This window comes from Watersipora subatra, chromosome 5, assembly GCF_963576615.1.
Source record: "Watersipora subatra chromosome 5, tzWatSuba1.1, whole genome shotgun sequence".
In the NCBI taxonomy this organism is placed as follows: domain Eukaryota; kingdom Metazoa; phylum Bryozoa; class Gymnolaemata; order Cheilostomatida; family Watersiporidae; genus Watersipora; species Watersipora subatra.
Window position 1 is genome coordinate 28,618,975 of NC_088712.1, and position 17,194 is coordinate 28,636,168.

The 17,194-nt window shown below is 36.1% G+C and overlaps 2 protein-coding genes across 6 annotated transcripts in view; one reads left to right on the top strand and one right to left on the bottom strand.

Annotated features, from left to right (window-relative positions):
- LOC137396764 (neurexin-1-like) overlaps positions 1 to 5,862 on the top strand; it is a 31,587-nt gene extending 25,725 nt beyond the window's left edge. The window contains exons 11-16 of one of the 2 annotated variants that reach the window (XM_068083073.1): positions 798 to 963; positions 1,166 to 1,204; positions 1,389 to 1,590; positions 2,903 to 3,097; positions 4,873 to 5,031; positions 5,589 to 5,862. In XM_068083073.1, the coding sequence (XP_067939174.1) occupies positions 798 to 963; positions 1,166 to 1,204; positions 1,389 to 1,590; positions 2,903 to 3,097; positions 4,873 to 5,031; positions 5,589 to 5,862 (1,035 nt within the window). The remainder of the gene's footprint in view (positions 1 to 797; positions 964 to 1,165; positions 1,205 to 1,388; positions 1,591 to 2,902; positions 3,098 to 4,872; positions 5,032 to 5,588) is intronic. The other variant, XM_068083074.1, reaches the window with a different exon arrangement.
- A 981-nt stretch (positions 5,863 to 6,843) lies between these two features.
- LOC137396815 (leucine-rich repeat-containing protein 61-like) lies at positions 6,844 to 17,092 on the bottom strand. 4 transcript variants are annotated; one of them, XM_068083129.1, is made up of 6 exons: positions 16,975 to 17,092; positions 11,427 to 11,582; positions 9,861 to 10,040; positions 9,230 to 9,406; positions 7,818 to 7,986; positions 6,844 to 7,182 (listed from the first exon to the last, which is right to left on the bottom strand). In XM_068083129.1, exons 2-6 carry the CDS (start codon positions 11,554 to 11,556, stop codon positions 7,089 to 7,091), a joined length of 750 nt encoding a protein of 249 aa, XP_067939230.1. In that variant the 5' UTR covers positions 11,557 to 11,582; positions 16,975 to 17,092; the 3' UTR covers positions 6,844 to 7,088. The 4 variants fall into 4 exon arrangements, with proteins under 4 accessions (XP_067939230.1, XP_067939229.1, XP_067939228.1 ...); XM_068083128.1 differs by lacking the exon at positions 16,975 to 17,092 and adding an exon at positions 16,565 to 16,740; XM_068083127.1 differs by lacking the exon at positions 16,975 to 17,092 and adding an exon at positions 14,515 to 14,606 and having other exon boundaries at positions 9,873 to 10,040.
- Between the last annotated feature and the right edge of the window lie 102 nt (positions 17,093 to 17,194).

Consider the following 17,194-nt stretch of genomic DNA (forward strand, 5'->3'; position numbering starts at 1 on the left):
AGATTTCGGTACAAGGGTTTGTGATGGCCGTTGATGAATAATTTTCGTGAGTTTTGTGCACATATGCATTTATCATAAATCTCTCAAACAATCGCTTCGCTCGTGTTTGGTCGTGGGATAATTTTCGATAAGCTTATAAAATTTCAGTTCTGATGGTACATTCAAATTTGAGCTGTGTCTATTTTTCATCAATTCACAATTGTGTGAACATGGCATAATAGAAAATTTGTAAAAACTTTGAATTTACCCATGTAAAATATCGCTGATTTATTCACAGAAACACAAAATAAAGGTCTGAAAGATGTGATAATATAATATGGTAACATATATGTAATCTATATATAAAATCCATATATGCAAAATCTTCCCATTCTGACCACTCTGAATCAGTCATATCATTACTAGCCGCCATTACTAAACTATACTAATTTGCATAATGAAGCTTCATGAGATTCAGCAGTGCTTTACTCCAAAAGTTGTCATAGGAACATATGAAAGTATTCCATCATGTTGATAGGCCAGAATGTCTTTGTTTGAACAAGCCCATAAAAATTATGGTTCTCATTGGCTAATCTATGGAAAATTCCATTCTAGTACATGCATGTTGTCGAGTCCTTATACAGACTCTAAGACCTATAGTGTAACAATGGTGAGTCCTAATACAGAATGAAGGATCTGAAAGGGTTAATATTCTAATAACTTGAATTATCTGATGACCAACATATCCTGATAACCTAATTATCCTGATAACCCAATTGTAATAATTTCCTTTCCATTCCTTTGAGTTTGATTGGTAGGATGGAGAAATCAGAGCCAGATATAACGTAGGAACTGAAACACGCACTCTTACATATCCATCTTTTGTGAATGACAGAGTTTATCATGTACTTACTTTCACTCGCAAGGGGTACAACTCCACCCTCCAGATAGATGATGGTCTTAAGATTACAGATATTCCTCAAGGTTAGTTCGACTATGTTCATCGGATTTTATACAGGGTAAATAGAAATGTGAACTCCCTATGTATCTTCCAAGAGCAGTAATATGTACAAAAGAATAATGTATTTTATTTAATCAACTTGAGAACAAATAGTTTTTACAAAAGTAAATTCACATAAAAACGCAGCATATTCTGTGTTATATTAATATATTTGTAATATTTTAGTTTCTGGCTCCCCGTCAATAGAAAGACGCAGCAGTGAGGGTAAAACTTTGTTGTAAACCTGCTGCCATTTCAGTTATCTTGTCATTCTCCAACCAGTGTTATAATATTGAGCTTTTGTCTTCTTGTCTTATTGTGTTTGCGCTCCTCCTAACAGCAACAAATACTTCACCATCTTCTGACCAAAGTGGTGTTGTTAGTAAATCTAGTCTTTGTGTGTTTGCAGACGCTCATCTCAAAGTATTCAACAGTCAATCTCGTATTCTGGTTGGAGGATACATCTCCACAACAGGCACCATCGCCTCACCATTTGTTGGACAGCTCACAGGAGTGAACCTGAATGGTCTCGCAGTACTTGATAAGGCTAAAGAGAACCATCAGCACATCACAATACAAGGAGATGCGCAAATGATCGAATCTGGTTCTCGGTAAATATTTATGTGTAGATAACTCCAATATTTTTCACTTTTGGGCTGCATATGGCCTTTATCCTATTATTATTTCCCTTTGTGTTCAGCTGGCAGCACTAGAGTAGTTTGTTTCTCTCATTTAACTCTGTATAGTTTACATTCAATGTTGAGTTGGCAGCTAATTCTCTCAGCGGTGAATTTGACCAGCTTCATATAATCAGTCCCTGATGGTTTATCGTAAACTACTTTACCTAGTGACTTTTTAGGAGTTGAGTTTCCTTTTTCCGACAGGATTCTGCACATGAATTCTTGTTAGTTACTTTTTGTTAATATCCGTATCCAGCTTTCATCTAATTTGCTTTTACTGAATTACGTAAGCGTTTGTTAAATGTTTGTGCCGTGTTGACCTTTTAGCCAACACATACAAACGTTGTACAAACATGTGTTTCGGCTAATTGACTTCTTTTGAGTTCATTTCCTTTAGTTGCATTCTTTCCGATATTGTGTTTCTATATAAAATTTGTTACATGTTGCAGTCAACATTCTTGTATAAAAAACAGTTTTATTACTTTCATTCTACAGGTCTAACTCTTACAATAACATCTCAAAAAAGTTGTTGTGCATTGAAAATAAATACATTTTATAATCTATGTGAAAAACTAGATTATATGTAAAAATTAAAATAACAAAAAGTAATAAAAGATACTTTTCTTTCTTTTAGAAACATGTGAACGAAACTGTAGGCTTAGCGTTTCATAAGTTCATTCAGTGGTTGTGTTAGAAATAGGCAATGTAACTTACTCCCACTTACATTAGATATACTTTGAACTATTTATATTTTTTCCCATTTTATTTTCAACTCCCGGTAGTTTTTAGCTTCTTTTGAAAAGCTTCAACTGTTTGATAAGTTTTGAATGTCATGTTGAAAACTACTCTAGGTGGACAGTCAGATATTTTTATGAACTTCACCTCACGTGTTTGAAAATTCATATGGTGAGGTAGTCATAAGTATAGGTTTGGCTTTAGTAGATCTTTGTAATCGGTTTCTGGTAATTTTTTTTGTAATTGATAGCCATTGGTTGCACGGTATAGATATTACAATGTATTACTGAGGCAGCTTTTAATCAATGCTGCCAACTATGTTGAAAAATCTTTTGTTGAACACTTTGAACTTTTCTTGCTGGTCAATCTGGAAGTAAAGAGATAATCCCTCTCACATAACTAAATTTATTTGATTTTAAGGTGTTACACGTTGTTCGTAGTTTAATCACATGTCTAGTTATGTAAACCTTTTCTCTATCTGTCATATTTATGGGTGTTTTCGTTGCAGACGAGATGATGTAATGATACATGATATGGTTTCAATGGACGCTGGCAAGGGTGAAAACTCTGGAGAAATACTTGTGCTTGCTACAGACAAGCCCACCTGTGTCCCAGGTCTTGATGCCGATTACTGTAATAAAGTCGCAGGCAGTGAGGAGATCGTAGATAGAAAGATTGCTGTCTCCAGCATTGTACCCGTGACGTATGTACTGTTTCTCTCTTTACCGTTTAATTCTCCAGCATTTTTCGAAGAACGCTGACAGTTTCACACGTTTTTGCTACTTGAAGTTATCTACTGAAATCTTACCTAGATAATCTCATTGACTGAATGAAAGTTTTCCAACATGAGATCACCTGCTAAAACCTTTCAGACATAACACCACATACTGAAACCTTTCCTACACAAGACCACCTACCGAAACAGTTCCCACATAAAATCACTTTCTAAAACTTTTCCCAAATGGGACCACCTACTGAAGCCTTTCCCACATGTATGAGATCACCAGCTAAAACCTTTCAGACAAGACCACCACCTAAGGTCTTTTACACGTTAGGCTACCTACCGGAACTTTTGCCACTAATACTACTTGTGCAATTACCAAAGCTTGTCACTTTTCTGAGCATGTCCTCATCATTTTGATAATTTAATTCTTGTAATTTGAAAATGTTAGAGTGCTCCATTGTTTGAGTGGGAGTCGTCATTAACTGTTGAAGTATTTGTGAAAAATTGCAGCATCAAATTTATTTTCACACAAGCGCATGCTGGTGTGAAACAGGCCTAAATCAGCATCATGTCATTGTTACACTGCTATTTTTGACAAATTGGTTGACATACTAGTTTTTCTTGCTACTAACTTGTTGGAGATATCATCTCTATCTTCTTATTGTCTTCTTTCCAATTTAAACATTTTCCTAACTTTATTAAAATAGTAGCTAGTAAATATCTATACCCACTTGGTGTTATGATTGGATATTTGATTGTAGCAAGTAGTACCGTACTTTCATTGTCATTCTCAATTGAGAGTTGTGCCTTCATGACAAGATGCTTCGCATTGCTAAATGGCAAGGTATAATTCATTGAGAAAACCCACTTTGGTTGAACCCTAGCTTGTCTTGACAAACTGTTGTTTTTGCGGAGTTGTCCCCCGTTGAGTGGGCAAGCAACACAACAGCTGGTCACAAGACGTACTGCACCTGATGCATCAGCTGCACTTATAGGGAGTTGTTCTCTTCCGTCTATGCGGCTTGGTTGCAATGTTATGTCAGTCGCTCCATTGGTAATCATAACGGATTTTGCACAAAAGTTTATGTAGAAAAAATAAGATTACAACATTTAACCAGCGACCAGTCTCTGCGGTAAACTTTAGTAGAACTTGAGAACTTAGGCAACAACAGCGACTAAATATGTCGTTATTTGTGCGCTCAGTCAGTTTAATTTCTATTTTTGTATCAGTCAGTTTTATTTGTTCTTATGGATTTTATTTTCAATTTATTTTATTTTTAAGTTCTACTAAAGTTTACAAGAGAGTTGTAAACAACCAACAGTCTTTGGTTAAACGTTGCAATTTTATTTTTTTCTACATAATTTTTTGCAAGAAATCAGTTATGATTAGCAATGGAGCGACCAACATAACATCGCAACCAAGCCGCATAGACGGAAGAGAACAACTCCCTATAAGTGCAGCTGATGCATCAGGTGCAGTACGTCTTGTGACAAGCTGTTGTGTTGCTCGCCCGCTCGACGGGGGACAACTCCGCAAAAACAACAGTTTGTCAAGACAGGCTAGTTGAACCCCCTTCTAGGTACATGTAAAGTTTACTTACAAACTTTGTACATAATTCTCATTTGAAATGCATACTATAAACAAATAAAAATGGGGAAAAGTGGATGTTTGCCAAAACTGGTTTTGAGTCAAGGGACCTATGAATACTTCCTCCAACTTTATGTTGCACTATAATCGCGCTCTGTGTTGCCAGAGTGACGAAGCCTCCTGTGATCGAATGGCCAGGTGGTGATATATATGAGCCAACAACCGTACGGCAGAGGTATACAATAAGAACTGAAAGGGTGACTGATCCTAGAGAAGACACGTCCTATCAGCGAATAAGAGAGTTTTATCCTTCTTCTACACATGGGTAGGTTAGAAATTGCTCGCTATTGGCAGTTCGCAGCAGGTCTTTATTGCAGTAATCGAACAGCACATACTAATCGTTAAACGATGAACTTTTGGCTAAGCTACCTTGAAAGTTCTATTTAATCAAAACTACTAGACACTAGTGATCGTGTCACATCACATTCACTCCTCGCTGATTCGAAAAATTGCACATGACTCAAAATATGTGGTGCAGGCTTGTTCTGTTTCATGTCCGCGGTGTCTTTCATAAATGCTAAAGTCAAAAGAATAACCCATGTAGATATGTACCAGCCACAAATAAACATCCTAAAGCAGGTGCTTATGATGAAGCGAGTAATTTCCCCAGAGGGGGATAACTCTTGCCAAATAATCTACTATGATGGAATATAGGATAATCTCTGTTATCTTTTAAAGTTGGTTCAGGAATAAAACTAGAACACGTAAGCAACATTTGCATTATACAAAACATGTGACTTCATGTAGATTTCTTTTATTTTCAGTATATAATACCACTGATTACTCTATTTTATATCTAAAATGTACCGAACACTTTTGCAGGCCTTTTGATCTAAAAAGAAATTTACCGCTGATCGCAGGAATATGTGGAGCAGCCTTGATCACCGTCATACTCATAGCTGTCATAATATATCGACTGACACGTAAAGACAGTCGCAACTACGCAAGCACTCCTAGGCATCACCCTAGTTCATCTATTGATGACGATCTTAAAAATAGCATAAATGGACAAAGGACAGACGCTTCTACGCCACACACGCCACTTCCTCTGAATGGGTCAAGTCAGCGGTCTGGTAGTAAGGAGTGGTATGTGTGACCTGCTGCCGATTTGGTTGTGTGATAGTTATGTACAAAGAATTATATTGAATCATACTGTAGCATATAGTATTTATTGTTCGCCTTATCAAAATATATATAATGACAAAGTTTCTCTGCATTTCCCTGCTATAAACTTATTAGGAACTAGCGCGCTAGCAGTCTGGTGCATTGTGAGAGATCAGCAGGTGTAATAAGTATGTGCATAAATATTCTTAGGTGTGGAGAGGCGGCTGGAGCAGCTGGTTGCGTACTTAGTTGGGAGTCTGATGACCTTGATTCGATTACCGTGTGGTAAAATCTTTTTCCTAACATCTTAGCATGGTAGATGGACAGATGGACGAGCACAACTCTAGTTATATATATAAATATCAAAGTTTGTCATCTGTTCGGATATCTGTTCATAGCTATTAAAATCTTGGAATGAAGAATCCGTATCGCAGAAGATTTGATCTCAGAACTTCAAATTCTCCAGACGATGTGCTAAACCATTGAGCTACGCGAGTTTGATAGATTCATTGGGCGATATATGTCGCTATGTGGATGAAAATACGCTTACCGCTCTGCATTATGGCGCAAAGTCTTTTTATGCTTGCTCTCCCGGCTCTTATTAGTAAGTTTAGCAATCCTAGCTTACTCAAACTAGCCAATAGCGATGTGCCAGATGAATGGCAAATGGCAGGCAACTACATACTACAGCTTACCTGTCTGTAAGCTGATTTTTAATACCCGTGCAATGCCGAACATGACTTAGTGTTTACTATAAACTAGTTTATAGCAGACGAGCCAAATGCCCGGCGTTGCAGCAGGCCAAAGATAACTTCGAACACATTAACGTTCAAATCCCATATGATACAGTCTTTGGTCTCCAACCTTCAACCATCGCTTCAGCCTGAGAGACACATGGCTCTTATTATAGTAACGATCATAGCATTATAGTAATATATTATAACATCTAGCCTGTGAGTAGCTAAATAAATTTATATTTAGAGCAAAAAATCTTAAATTAAATCTTAAATTATAACTTTATCATGCAAGCATGAAAAAAGTTTTCTCACTTCCTGCGATGAATCTCTTTAACCTGAGACCTGTTAACTGATTCCAAGCAGTTCCATAGAAGCATAAATAAACACAGCAAGTCCTAGCTTCAGTCCTCATTGAAGAGCGGGGAGGGGTGTAAAGCCCTCATATCTTACTTGGCTATTTGATGTATTTAATATTCTTCCATCAGACATGCTCAGTGGCACTCAGCCGCTCCTTAGCCTCAGATATCAGCTGCAGGCCTTTAGCATTCAGTTGCTGGCTCATTGATGCAGAGTGCCTACAGGTTACATATCAGCCGTTACACAACCTTTAGACAGGAGCAAGAAGTCAATGCGAGTGTCTGTATGAATACATAAGGAAAATCTACAAAATTTTTTGTAAAAGTGACTAAGCCACAATTTGAAAAAAAGTAGTACTCTGTCAGTCTGGTGGGCCGTGAAACATCGTTAAGTGTAATAACCATCTGCACAATTATTGTAAATCCTGAGGGTAGTGGAGTGGTGCATTTGGGAAAGAGTTGGTCAACCATGCAGAAGGTTGTGAGTTCTAGTCCCAATCAATGTAATCTTTTTTCCAACATTCAACCATACAGTCGCTTGGGTCCAACAGGCACAACTCTTATTATGGAAAAGATTGTGATGAATTTCAAATAATCAGCCATTCTCAAAGTATTCACAAAATTTTCAAATAAATCTTCACGAAAATAGTAGTGAATATAATAGTAATAGGTAGGAGCTGTAGTGTATGTAAGCCGATGCTGAAAATAATATTGCGTTAACCTCTGAACCTTCAACCTGATGGCTGAGGCCAATCCGAGAACCTAAATTTTCCAAGTCACCAAACAGTTGATAAGTTTGAACTTGCATTGGTGATTTACATGCTGGTAGACTTATTTACAAAGAGATTTTTTACCTGAAGTGAAGCTCCGCAGGTAGCAGCTCATCATCTCTCTTGACCATAAATAAATCGTCCGGTACCTCAGCAGGTGCTGCTACATTCCTGGCAGATACTTCGTCTCTCGCAGCATTTCTATGAGCAAGATCCTCTTTGATCTCTTTCATCATCACAAATACTTCCGCATCTACAGAAAGTGAAATATTGTAACAGGTAAAATGGCCACGAGTGAACTTCCTAATTTATAGTTGTAGGAAGTTCAAGGCAATGTTCAACTTTAGCAGCGCATAACACTCTCTTGAAAGAGTTGTCCTCTCTCTAGCAAAGAATAGTTAGAGAGGACAACTCCTTTTTAAAACGGTGATACTACAATTATATTTAAAGATGTTGAAGACCTAATACCACTGAAAATTTTGCTCAGATATTTAAAATAATTGTATAACAACAAATATAAATGAATAAGAAAGAAAAATTCTAGTTTAATGGTGCAGCGCAAAATTTTTCCATAGTAACGTAAACATGAGCAACACCATAAAAGTCTATAAATTGGAACAGCTAGATTCGCTGTACAGTCAAACATTGACTTTCTATTATAATCTGTTCCCTAACATTGTTCGAAAAGCGATTTGTTTAAAATCTGAAGCTATCTTTGCATTATATTTATTGTAAGTAATTTTAATCCATTCCAGGTATAAAAAACAATTTTTAAAGCACTTTTTATTATTTCACATCTTCACACTATCATTCACGCCGTACACATGTAATAAACGAGCAGATAATATGTAAAATACAGTAATTATTTTATAAAACAAGCTATCAATAGACTAGACTAAGTTGGGGAATGTACTGTACTGCTGTATCTCTAGCAACTCTACCCCAGCCTTGTTTACTCAGTCTTTTGTACCGTGTCTGATAAACAAAAAGTGTAGAAATAGACTATGTGTTCGATTGTAATAAAGATCATATTTAGAAGCATAAAAAAACATTAAAAAAACAAATACGTCATGTTTAATTTTTACAAACTTGAACATAAATGTGAAACTAGCCAAGGCGAGCGCGAGGTTACCATATAAAAAAATGTTTTAATAAAACAACAGCAATGTTTCCTAGCAAAGATTGTCTGAAATAAAAAAGCAGCACAAAAACTTTTGTTTTCCTGATTTTTACAAAATGCAACGTAAAAAACTTAAGTCCAGTAAGGTATCGGAAAGCTGGCCTTGGCTTCTTTCGATTTGCTCAAAAACCAAGGTTTTAGTCAAAGTCCGTGGCTTAAAGATCTGATTTTTTAGTTAAAATCCAATTTGATGAAAATCAGAAACGTTTCGAAATCATGATATGATTGTATATGTAAACTCATAGTTATACCGCAACAAGATACGATAACTCCCACAAAATTTGTTGATCAGTGTAAAGCTAATAAATTTGCTTACTTGGACCCTTGACTATCTCGTGGTCAAGTGTATGAAGTTGTGGTAAAAGCTTGAGAACTAGCATTTTGTACGACTGCCTCATGCAAACGGGATTGCCAACGTCCCTCACCGGATCACGCAGAGCGATTGAGCTCAGGTTCTGTAGAGATACCAATGAGCGTAAGGCTTCAATCGTACCTACAGTGACGAGCGTTTTACAACTGCAAAGACTAACAGAACCACTCACAGTAAGAACAAGCATAAAATACATCAATCCGAGAACAAAACGGTTTACATATGGCAGCTTATATATACATATACAGATACAAGAAAGTGACATTAGATCAGGGCTTCCCGATTAGGGGCATTCGTACTTGTAAGGGGTGCAAGAATAAACCATGAAAATGAAGGTGTATTTGTAGGTGTAACAACTTGTTTATGCAAATCAAGATTTTCATATCTTCTATATATAAAAAAATAAATATTGTAATGGCACGGTTGTATAGCCATCACATTATATCAATAAACTGAAATTCATGTCTTCTGCTTTCGCAGCACCTCAAAATTCTCTCCTAGCTACCTAGAGTCGGCTACCTCAACTTAACATAGACTAATAATCTTATAATAAAGTTGGGGTGAGTGTGAGACTAACCTATCATATTGCCTGCGAGATTAAGCCACTCCAACCTCTCCAAAGTTTCAAGGCCACAGAGAGAAGAGATCTTGTTGTCGGAAACATCAAGAACAAGGAGATTAGTCAGTGAGCTGATTGGTTGTAAATAGGTTATTGCATTATGGGAGAGATCAAGTCTCTCCAGCCCTATGCATCTAGCTGCAAAAGAAAAAAGGAACGAGGGCTAAGATATTCGCATCTAATGAGTTATCTTGGGAGACCATATTCTAGCATTTTTACAGATAGGGAGTCTGAGAATTTCAGTCAACATGAATGACTTTTTACCTTATATACTTTTCTTCGCAGCTGCGTAAAACAAGTGAGAAAACTTGTCTTATCAATTATGGAAACATCAAGACTATTATAAGAGCCATGTCATCCATCTTTTCGTGAAAATGGTATGTTGAAAAGATTACATTCAATGGAATTTGAACCCGGGACTTTTAGCTTGGTAGACTGACACTCTATCCCAGTGTTTCTTAACCTTGTTGGATGTACTAAACCAATCGGTTTCATATCCTTTCGCCAAATCCTTTTTTATTAAAAATTGTTTTTCTCACATTTAAGAGATTGACATGTTTTAATGGTGCACAAAATGAACTGTTCATTAACGTCACCATTTTCAAAGAACAAAACCGATACATTGCGTGAACTTACAACAGATTGCATATCTATATTTCTCAAAGTTTGTCCGTTTGTAGGATTGATTGTCCGGCAATAGCAATTATTAAAATAGTTGTAGCTGGACAACAATGCAGATGCAAAGTCATGGAGTTCCGCCATTAGAAGCCTATCTTATTAAGCAGCTTACTAGAATTTTCCATTGGCAACGTGCCTGGCTAATAGCTTGAAAGGCACAGTTGCTTGGCAAAGTTTTTAAACCTTTACAGTTGTTTTTATTTTCCTCTTAATTTATTTCAACTACACAAAACACTTCTCTCATGATATGTAGTTTGAAAGTTATAATGGCAAATGTTGTTATATGTTAAATACAAATCAATTTTCTGCCCAAAGACTTTTTTATTACCCGGGCAACGCCGGGTAGCACAGCTAGTCTTTCCATAAAGAAATGACCTTGAAAATCAGTGTGACTTCTGCTGTTACCAAAGAGAGACCTCCACCAAACCCTCGAGACTGACTCACCGACGCCCTAAAGTTCGATCAAACTCAGGTTAAGAACCAATGCTCTAAAACCTGCGCCAATCGTGGTGGTACAAATAGTTATTCTGTGTGCTTTACCCTTTACACCTGATGTTCAGTCATGGCACACCAGACTGCCAGTAACATAGTAATAATAAAGATGCAAAACCAAAAACATGTAATAATCGCAAAACATCTTTACGTTTATTATTTTGTTAATTGATTTTTACCATAAACTATTTTCATTTCTTAGTAAAACAAGAACTGTCTCAATTAGGAAAAATCAGAACTGTTTGTCGCAGCTCGAAATGATTGATAACGCTGAGCAAATAAAAACCCTAGAAAAATGATGGCAACTACATAGACTTCTATATAGCGCCTTCTATTGCTATAGACATCCCATACCGATAGCAGAGATGTCCGTGATAGACTGCTGCGCCAGGGATATCGTGTGAATACTGGTAACATCAAATTCATTACTAGCAGATTTTAGAAATTGTTCTGTGAGCACTCCATCCGCATTCTCTCCATCCATGACCGCTGAACACCATGAAGGGATGACTGAAAGAGAAAGCGATAAGCCAAAAATGAAATCATCACATAAAACTGGTGTTTCATAAATGACACTATTATTTTCACGTGGATACACAACGGATATAGATGTATTTTCTAGATTAAATAAACAGAAGACAGACAGCCCAAACATAGTTTTTATCTTGCCAAAATGTGGAAATAGAAATTAAGTGGCATATACAGCATTTACAACTCAGGGAGACATTTCCAAGCATAACAGCAACAATATAGGCAACTTATAATAACAATTAACTTTAAATAGATGAGATTACTTTAAAATATTTACTATTTTCCAACTTACTGGTGCTAAGAGTAGTGAAGCACATGCAGACATGCACTCGTGAAGCATATCGCTATAGGTTAATGCTGTATCCTTGAGACCACCCATTAGTTAACCCAAAGTTAGACCATCCATTCAAGATAGAAACTTTGTTTGGAAACTAGCTTTTGGTTAACTTGCAAATTCAAGAGTAGGTTTGGAGAATTCGAAACACAAAATCGTTTTTGTGAATTACAGAAGTTCTTTGGTGTTAAAGATAATGAGTTTTGCACATATATCTGGTGATCTTTATGGTAATAGCATAAATAATTATTTGACTTGTATGATATGTAGAAAAAGTAACATAAAATGGTAAAAGAATAAAAGTGAACAATTCCGACCCGCTTATTAGCCAATTCAGAGAAAGTTAGTCAGCATACACAATATGACCAGCAAAATTAAGGAACAAGTCTATCTTAGTCAAGAGTCAACCAAATGTTAGTATTTGGTTTGAAATGGCTAATTTTTCCTTTAACAAACTACATGGAAAAAATTCATATTAGTAAATGAGAATGCAACTTCAAAAGCTTGCAAAATCGAGAGTACATACAAGTAAACAGCTTTTTTCCAAGAATGTGCCAATACTAATGCCTTATTTTAGAACCTGAGAAACAAAAATCTGCTATACGGTTGTAACTGCTAATAGTTGTCTGTATTCATCATTCTGTTGACCAACTAGAGTAGTCATTGATATCTTGGCTATGATTATGTTTGAAGTTTCTACCTGAATGCGATTTTTACTAACAGCTATGCTACAAGTTTCTTCAACATCACTAGTTGGCCAAGAGTCGTTTCCAGAAGAGTTCTAAATGAGTTCATCGAAAAACCATGTGGTACATTTATTAGCCAATTAGGTATCAGCCAATGATTCTTCATTGAAAGACCTTCATTGAAAGAATTCAAAAACCTTTTAACTGGTATAACTCTTGGTGCAATGATTCCATACTAGACACATCAACTTATCAAATCTTCTGCACTTGAAATCCTCTTGGCTGTTTGAACAATAATCTAATAGGTTTCATTTCATTTTGTAACTGATCACGGCTTGCAAAATCTGTAGCGGTAAGAAGTTTGGCTGTAAGAGAAGCTTCTAACCAGCATATGGTCAAATTATTTGATACGGCATCATGGATATGTCTAACTGTACAAAACATGCTTATGAGTTTCCGAATAGCTAAAAACCTTTACGCCTGTATACTCCAACGATCTTTATTTACCTCGTTTCCACAGGGGCAGTTAACAAATAATCTTTGTCTCATTTTTTAAAAAAAGTAGTCATTTATCGGCCCGGCCCTTTCATTTCGCTTAATGTTTTATGAAGATTCTAATCCATGATGTCCTGTGTACACCTCTTAGCAGCAAGAGCGTTATTCGTATCTTTTTCTTGATTCAGTTTTTCATCGAATTTTCAATATTTCAATATTTGCATCCTTACGAGAACAGCGTCTCTCTTTTATTTTTTTCCCTTGGTTAATTCTAATTAAATTATTGCTTATTTATCTGGAATGCAACTCAGATAAAATACAAAGCCAAAACTAAAGAAACAAAATTGGTCTCAGTGCTTTCTGAATAAGCATTAATTTTCATAACTAGTATTAAAAAAATGGCTCAATTTTTTCAGCTAAACACATCACAAAAAATCTACATTTTTCCAGCTTCTTTTTTATGATTCAATGTCTGTGTATGTCCTAATTTAATGAAATTTTTCATGCCTTGATGTTAAATATAATTATTGTACTATTTGAACATATTTTTAATAGTAGTGTCAAGGCAAGTCAAATCAATTAATCCCATTCACTCCATAATGTGGCATTAGAGCGATATTTTTATTAAGTAACATGAGCAGATTACTCTTAGTCTGGGTTTCTTTCTCCCTCTTTTCCCATTCTTTTTTTATTGTGATTTTTAAATTTGATTGGGGCAATGTTGTTATTAAAGTTGCGGGTAGGGATTAGGCGGGGACAAGAGCTTTCAATAAACATTCTTGGTAGGGTTGCGTGAAAGAAAAAAAGGGTTAGCTGTTAAGGGTCCGCACAAAAAATGAGTGTTTTTTAACATTGGTGTTGATTGCACTTTAAGTGCTTTTGTGGCGTGTATTGTGTAAGTGGGCATTTGAGAAAAAATGGGTTGGTATTGCAATTTCTTCATTTATTATTTTGTTTTTTAGATTTTTGTCAGCCATCCTCCGACGCTCTGCAAGAGTGGCTCATGACCACTCAGACATGAGGTCAGAAATCCTCTCATTTTTTTAAAGTTTGAACACCCACCTAAAAGCTTTTCTGTTCACAGACTCTAGGGAATCAATGTGCTTGGATAAAAATGGAGACCAGACAGTTGATGAATATTCAAGAGCTGGGCAACAGATGGTTTTAAAAGAAAGGGCTTTTGTTTTGGGTGAGCAACTTCTGAGGGATCTCATGAGCATGAATAGTGTGGATAAGGATTTGGTTATAGTCTTTTCTATGTGAAGGTTAAAGTTGATTTTATTTTCTATGACTCCGAAGTATTTAAAGTGATTAACATAAGTTAGTTGTTGGCCTTTTATAAGATATTTGTGAAAAAAGAGGCTCTCATGAGACCTAAAAAAAGAAGTTGTCTCACATTTTGTGATGTTAAATTCCATCTGCCATTTATCAATCCAGTCTATGAGCAAGTCAAGATCTGCTTGAAGATTTGCACAGTTGCTGGCTGACTCAATCTGGGAATATAAGAAAGCATCATCAGCAAAAAGTCTGAGTCTAGAGGTCTTAATAGCCGCTGGCATATTATTTATAAAAATCAAAAATAGGAGGGGCCTAAAACAGATCCATGGGGCACACCAGAGGAAACTGGACATGGTTTGGAGTATGTTTCATTTATAAAAATGGTCTGTGTGCGATCCTTCAACTAATCCTCGACTCAGGCGATAATTGTTCTGTCTAAATTAGTTTGGGTAAGTTTGAATAAAAGTTTGCTGTGAGACACTTTGTCAAAGGCCTTAGAAAAATCAAGGATAATGGCATCGGTTTGGATTCCAGTATCAAATGATTCAATGAGTTCATAAGTTGTGAGGATTAGCTGACTTTCGCAGCTTCTCAAGTGAAAACCATGTTGGCAGTCATAAAAAAAATCAATGGAGTCTAAAAATTTGCGGATGGAGTGTGCGACTATGTATTCTGTGGTTTTTGACAGCACACATGTCAGAGAGATTAGACAATAGTTAGTTGGCAAGAGCCTGCTACCTTTATTTTTAAAAATGGGTATGACAGTAGCCATTTTCTAATCCTTAGGGACAGTATGGTTGGATGAAGAGTATTGCATTATCTTGGTAAAAGTGGGTGCAATATAGGAGGCTAGGTGTTTCAGCAACGAGGTGCTCAGTTCATCTGGGCCAGCAGCCTTAGAAGGGTTAAGTTGTTTTAAGAGTTTTAAGACACCATCGTTGGAAATAGTTATTGCTTCAGTCTTCTGTTTGGTGTAGTTTGCTACAGTTTCGTTTGTTGGGGGAATGGGATAAGCACTATTATCAACTGTGAAAATGGAGGAAAAAGTTTCAGCAAAAATATTGGCTATATTATCAGATGGTTTGCCAGTGTTGTCGTGCAAGGTTTTGACTGTGTTACTGAATCCTCTTTTTGAAGATATGAATTTAAAGAGAGGTTTATTGTTGCCTTCCGTCAATTCATGGCAGATATGGATATTTAGAAAGGTATTATAGTCTTGTCTAATTAGTTTTTTACATTTTTAATCTGAAGCTGGAGCATCTGTTTATTTTCGGTGGTGGGGTACTTTTTAAATGTTTTAAACAATCTATTCCTTCTATGAATCTCTTTAATGCTGGTGTGTTTAATCCAAAATTTCTGTTTACATTTTTAAGGGGAAAATGAGAGATAGAAGCCTTAGCTGTTGCCATAATTCCATTTTTAAACGATTGCCAAATGTCATTAATGTTGGATTTGATTGATATGAGATTAGTTATTTGCCTGTCAAGGGCTTGGGATTGGATTGTTAGTTCAGTGTTATTAGTTTGGTTATATTGAAATTTAAAAATGGGCAATAGTTTGGAGAGGTTTGCCTGTTTGGGGCTATCAGGTATGCTCACCTCAAACTGCACATAAAAATAGTCAGATGTGCTTGGCTCTCCATGGGCATTATTAATTTCCATTGAGGATAACACAAGGTCTAGGGTGTTTCCTTTAATATGTGTTGGAAATTTAACAGGTTGGGAGAAACCATGTGTTTGAGAGAGGTGAAAAAAATCGGTGTGCATTTTCCTGTCTCGACTGGCTTTCAAGGTTTTACCAGGCCACTGTATTTCAGGTAGTGTGTTAGCGTATCTAGTAAGTTAATTGATTACTAGCTAAAAATGGAGGTAGATAAGCTATAGGAAAAACAGCTTTTGGGGATTCAAGTAGTTGTTATTTTGAAGCTTTTCCGTTTAATATATATATATATATATATATATATATATATATATATATATATATATGAGCAATCTTTATCATGGTAATAAATAGTCATATTTTACAATGTTTTCCACAAGTGAACTGAATGCATAATCTAATGTATACTTATATAAGAAACGCCATATGTCTAACGAAGGCTAAAATTATGCCATTGTATTAAAGAAAAACTGGACAAGTATTCCCAATAAGTTTTTTTTCAAACTAACTTTATCCGTTGTCCTGCGAATGTTTTCTCCGTTGTCGGTAACCTTACGAGAAGCTTTTCGCGCAAGATTTACATCAGATGATTTGAGATGGCAGATGAAAAAATTTACAAAAATTGTTAACGTATAAAACTACACAACAGTAATTTGTCTGTTAATCAGTGACAAATTTTCAGGTTGTGTTGTTCGTTCGTATATAGAAATTATCCCTGTGAATAAATAAAGATTGAGCTGGTAGAGATTGTTTCTAGTAGGGCCCGCGGTTACTAGAACAACTACTTTTCTACCTTCGAAACACAAGGCTTTGGCCTTTTTCCGTTCGGTTGCGCTCGGATTTTCGTGGTATGATTGTCTGGGCAGACTATCCTAGTTTTGCTTATCGGTTACAGTATACATTGTATGTACCTCCTTACCTTGTTGGCTTACATAAAGCTACTCATTAATAGAAACCAAAGACGTAAGATAAAATTAATGATTTGAAATGATAATGTTTAACGGCTTTGCGAAAAACACGTTTCCATGATATTGTTAATGCCCATTTATTACAACGAAGTAATCAAGCAAAGATCTAGAATTAGTACGGCACGAGCTACAAAACGCACGAGCTATTTTTCCTATGGAACCAAGCGTATG

Bases quoted from the DNA above. Each gene is read 5' to 3' on its own strand.
- LOC137396815 (XM_068083126.1), bottom strand. From the start codon at position 14,536: ATGGAATTTAACATCACAAAAT. The intron at 7,987-9,229 runs GTAAGCAAATTT...CACTTTCTGTAG, and splicing joins CGAGATAGTCAAGGGTCCAA to ATGCGGAAGTATTTGTGATG. The intron at 7,183-7,817 runs GTAAAAAATCTC...TGTAACCTGTAG, and splicing joins CCTGCGGAGCTTCACTTCAG to GCACTCTGCATCAATGAGCC.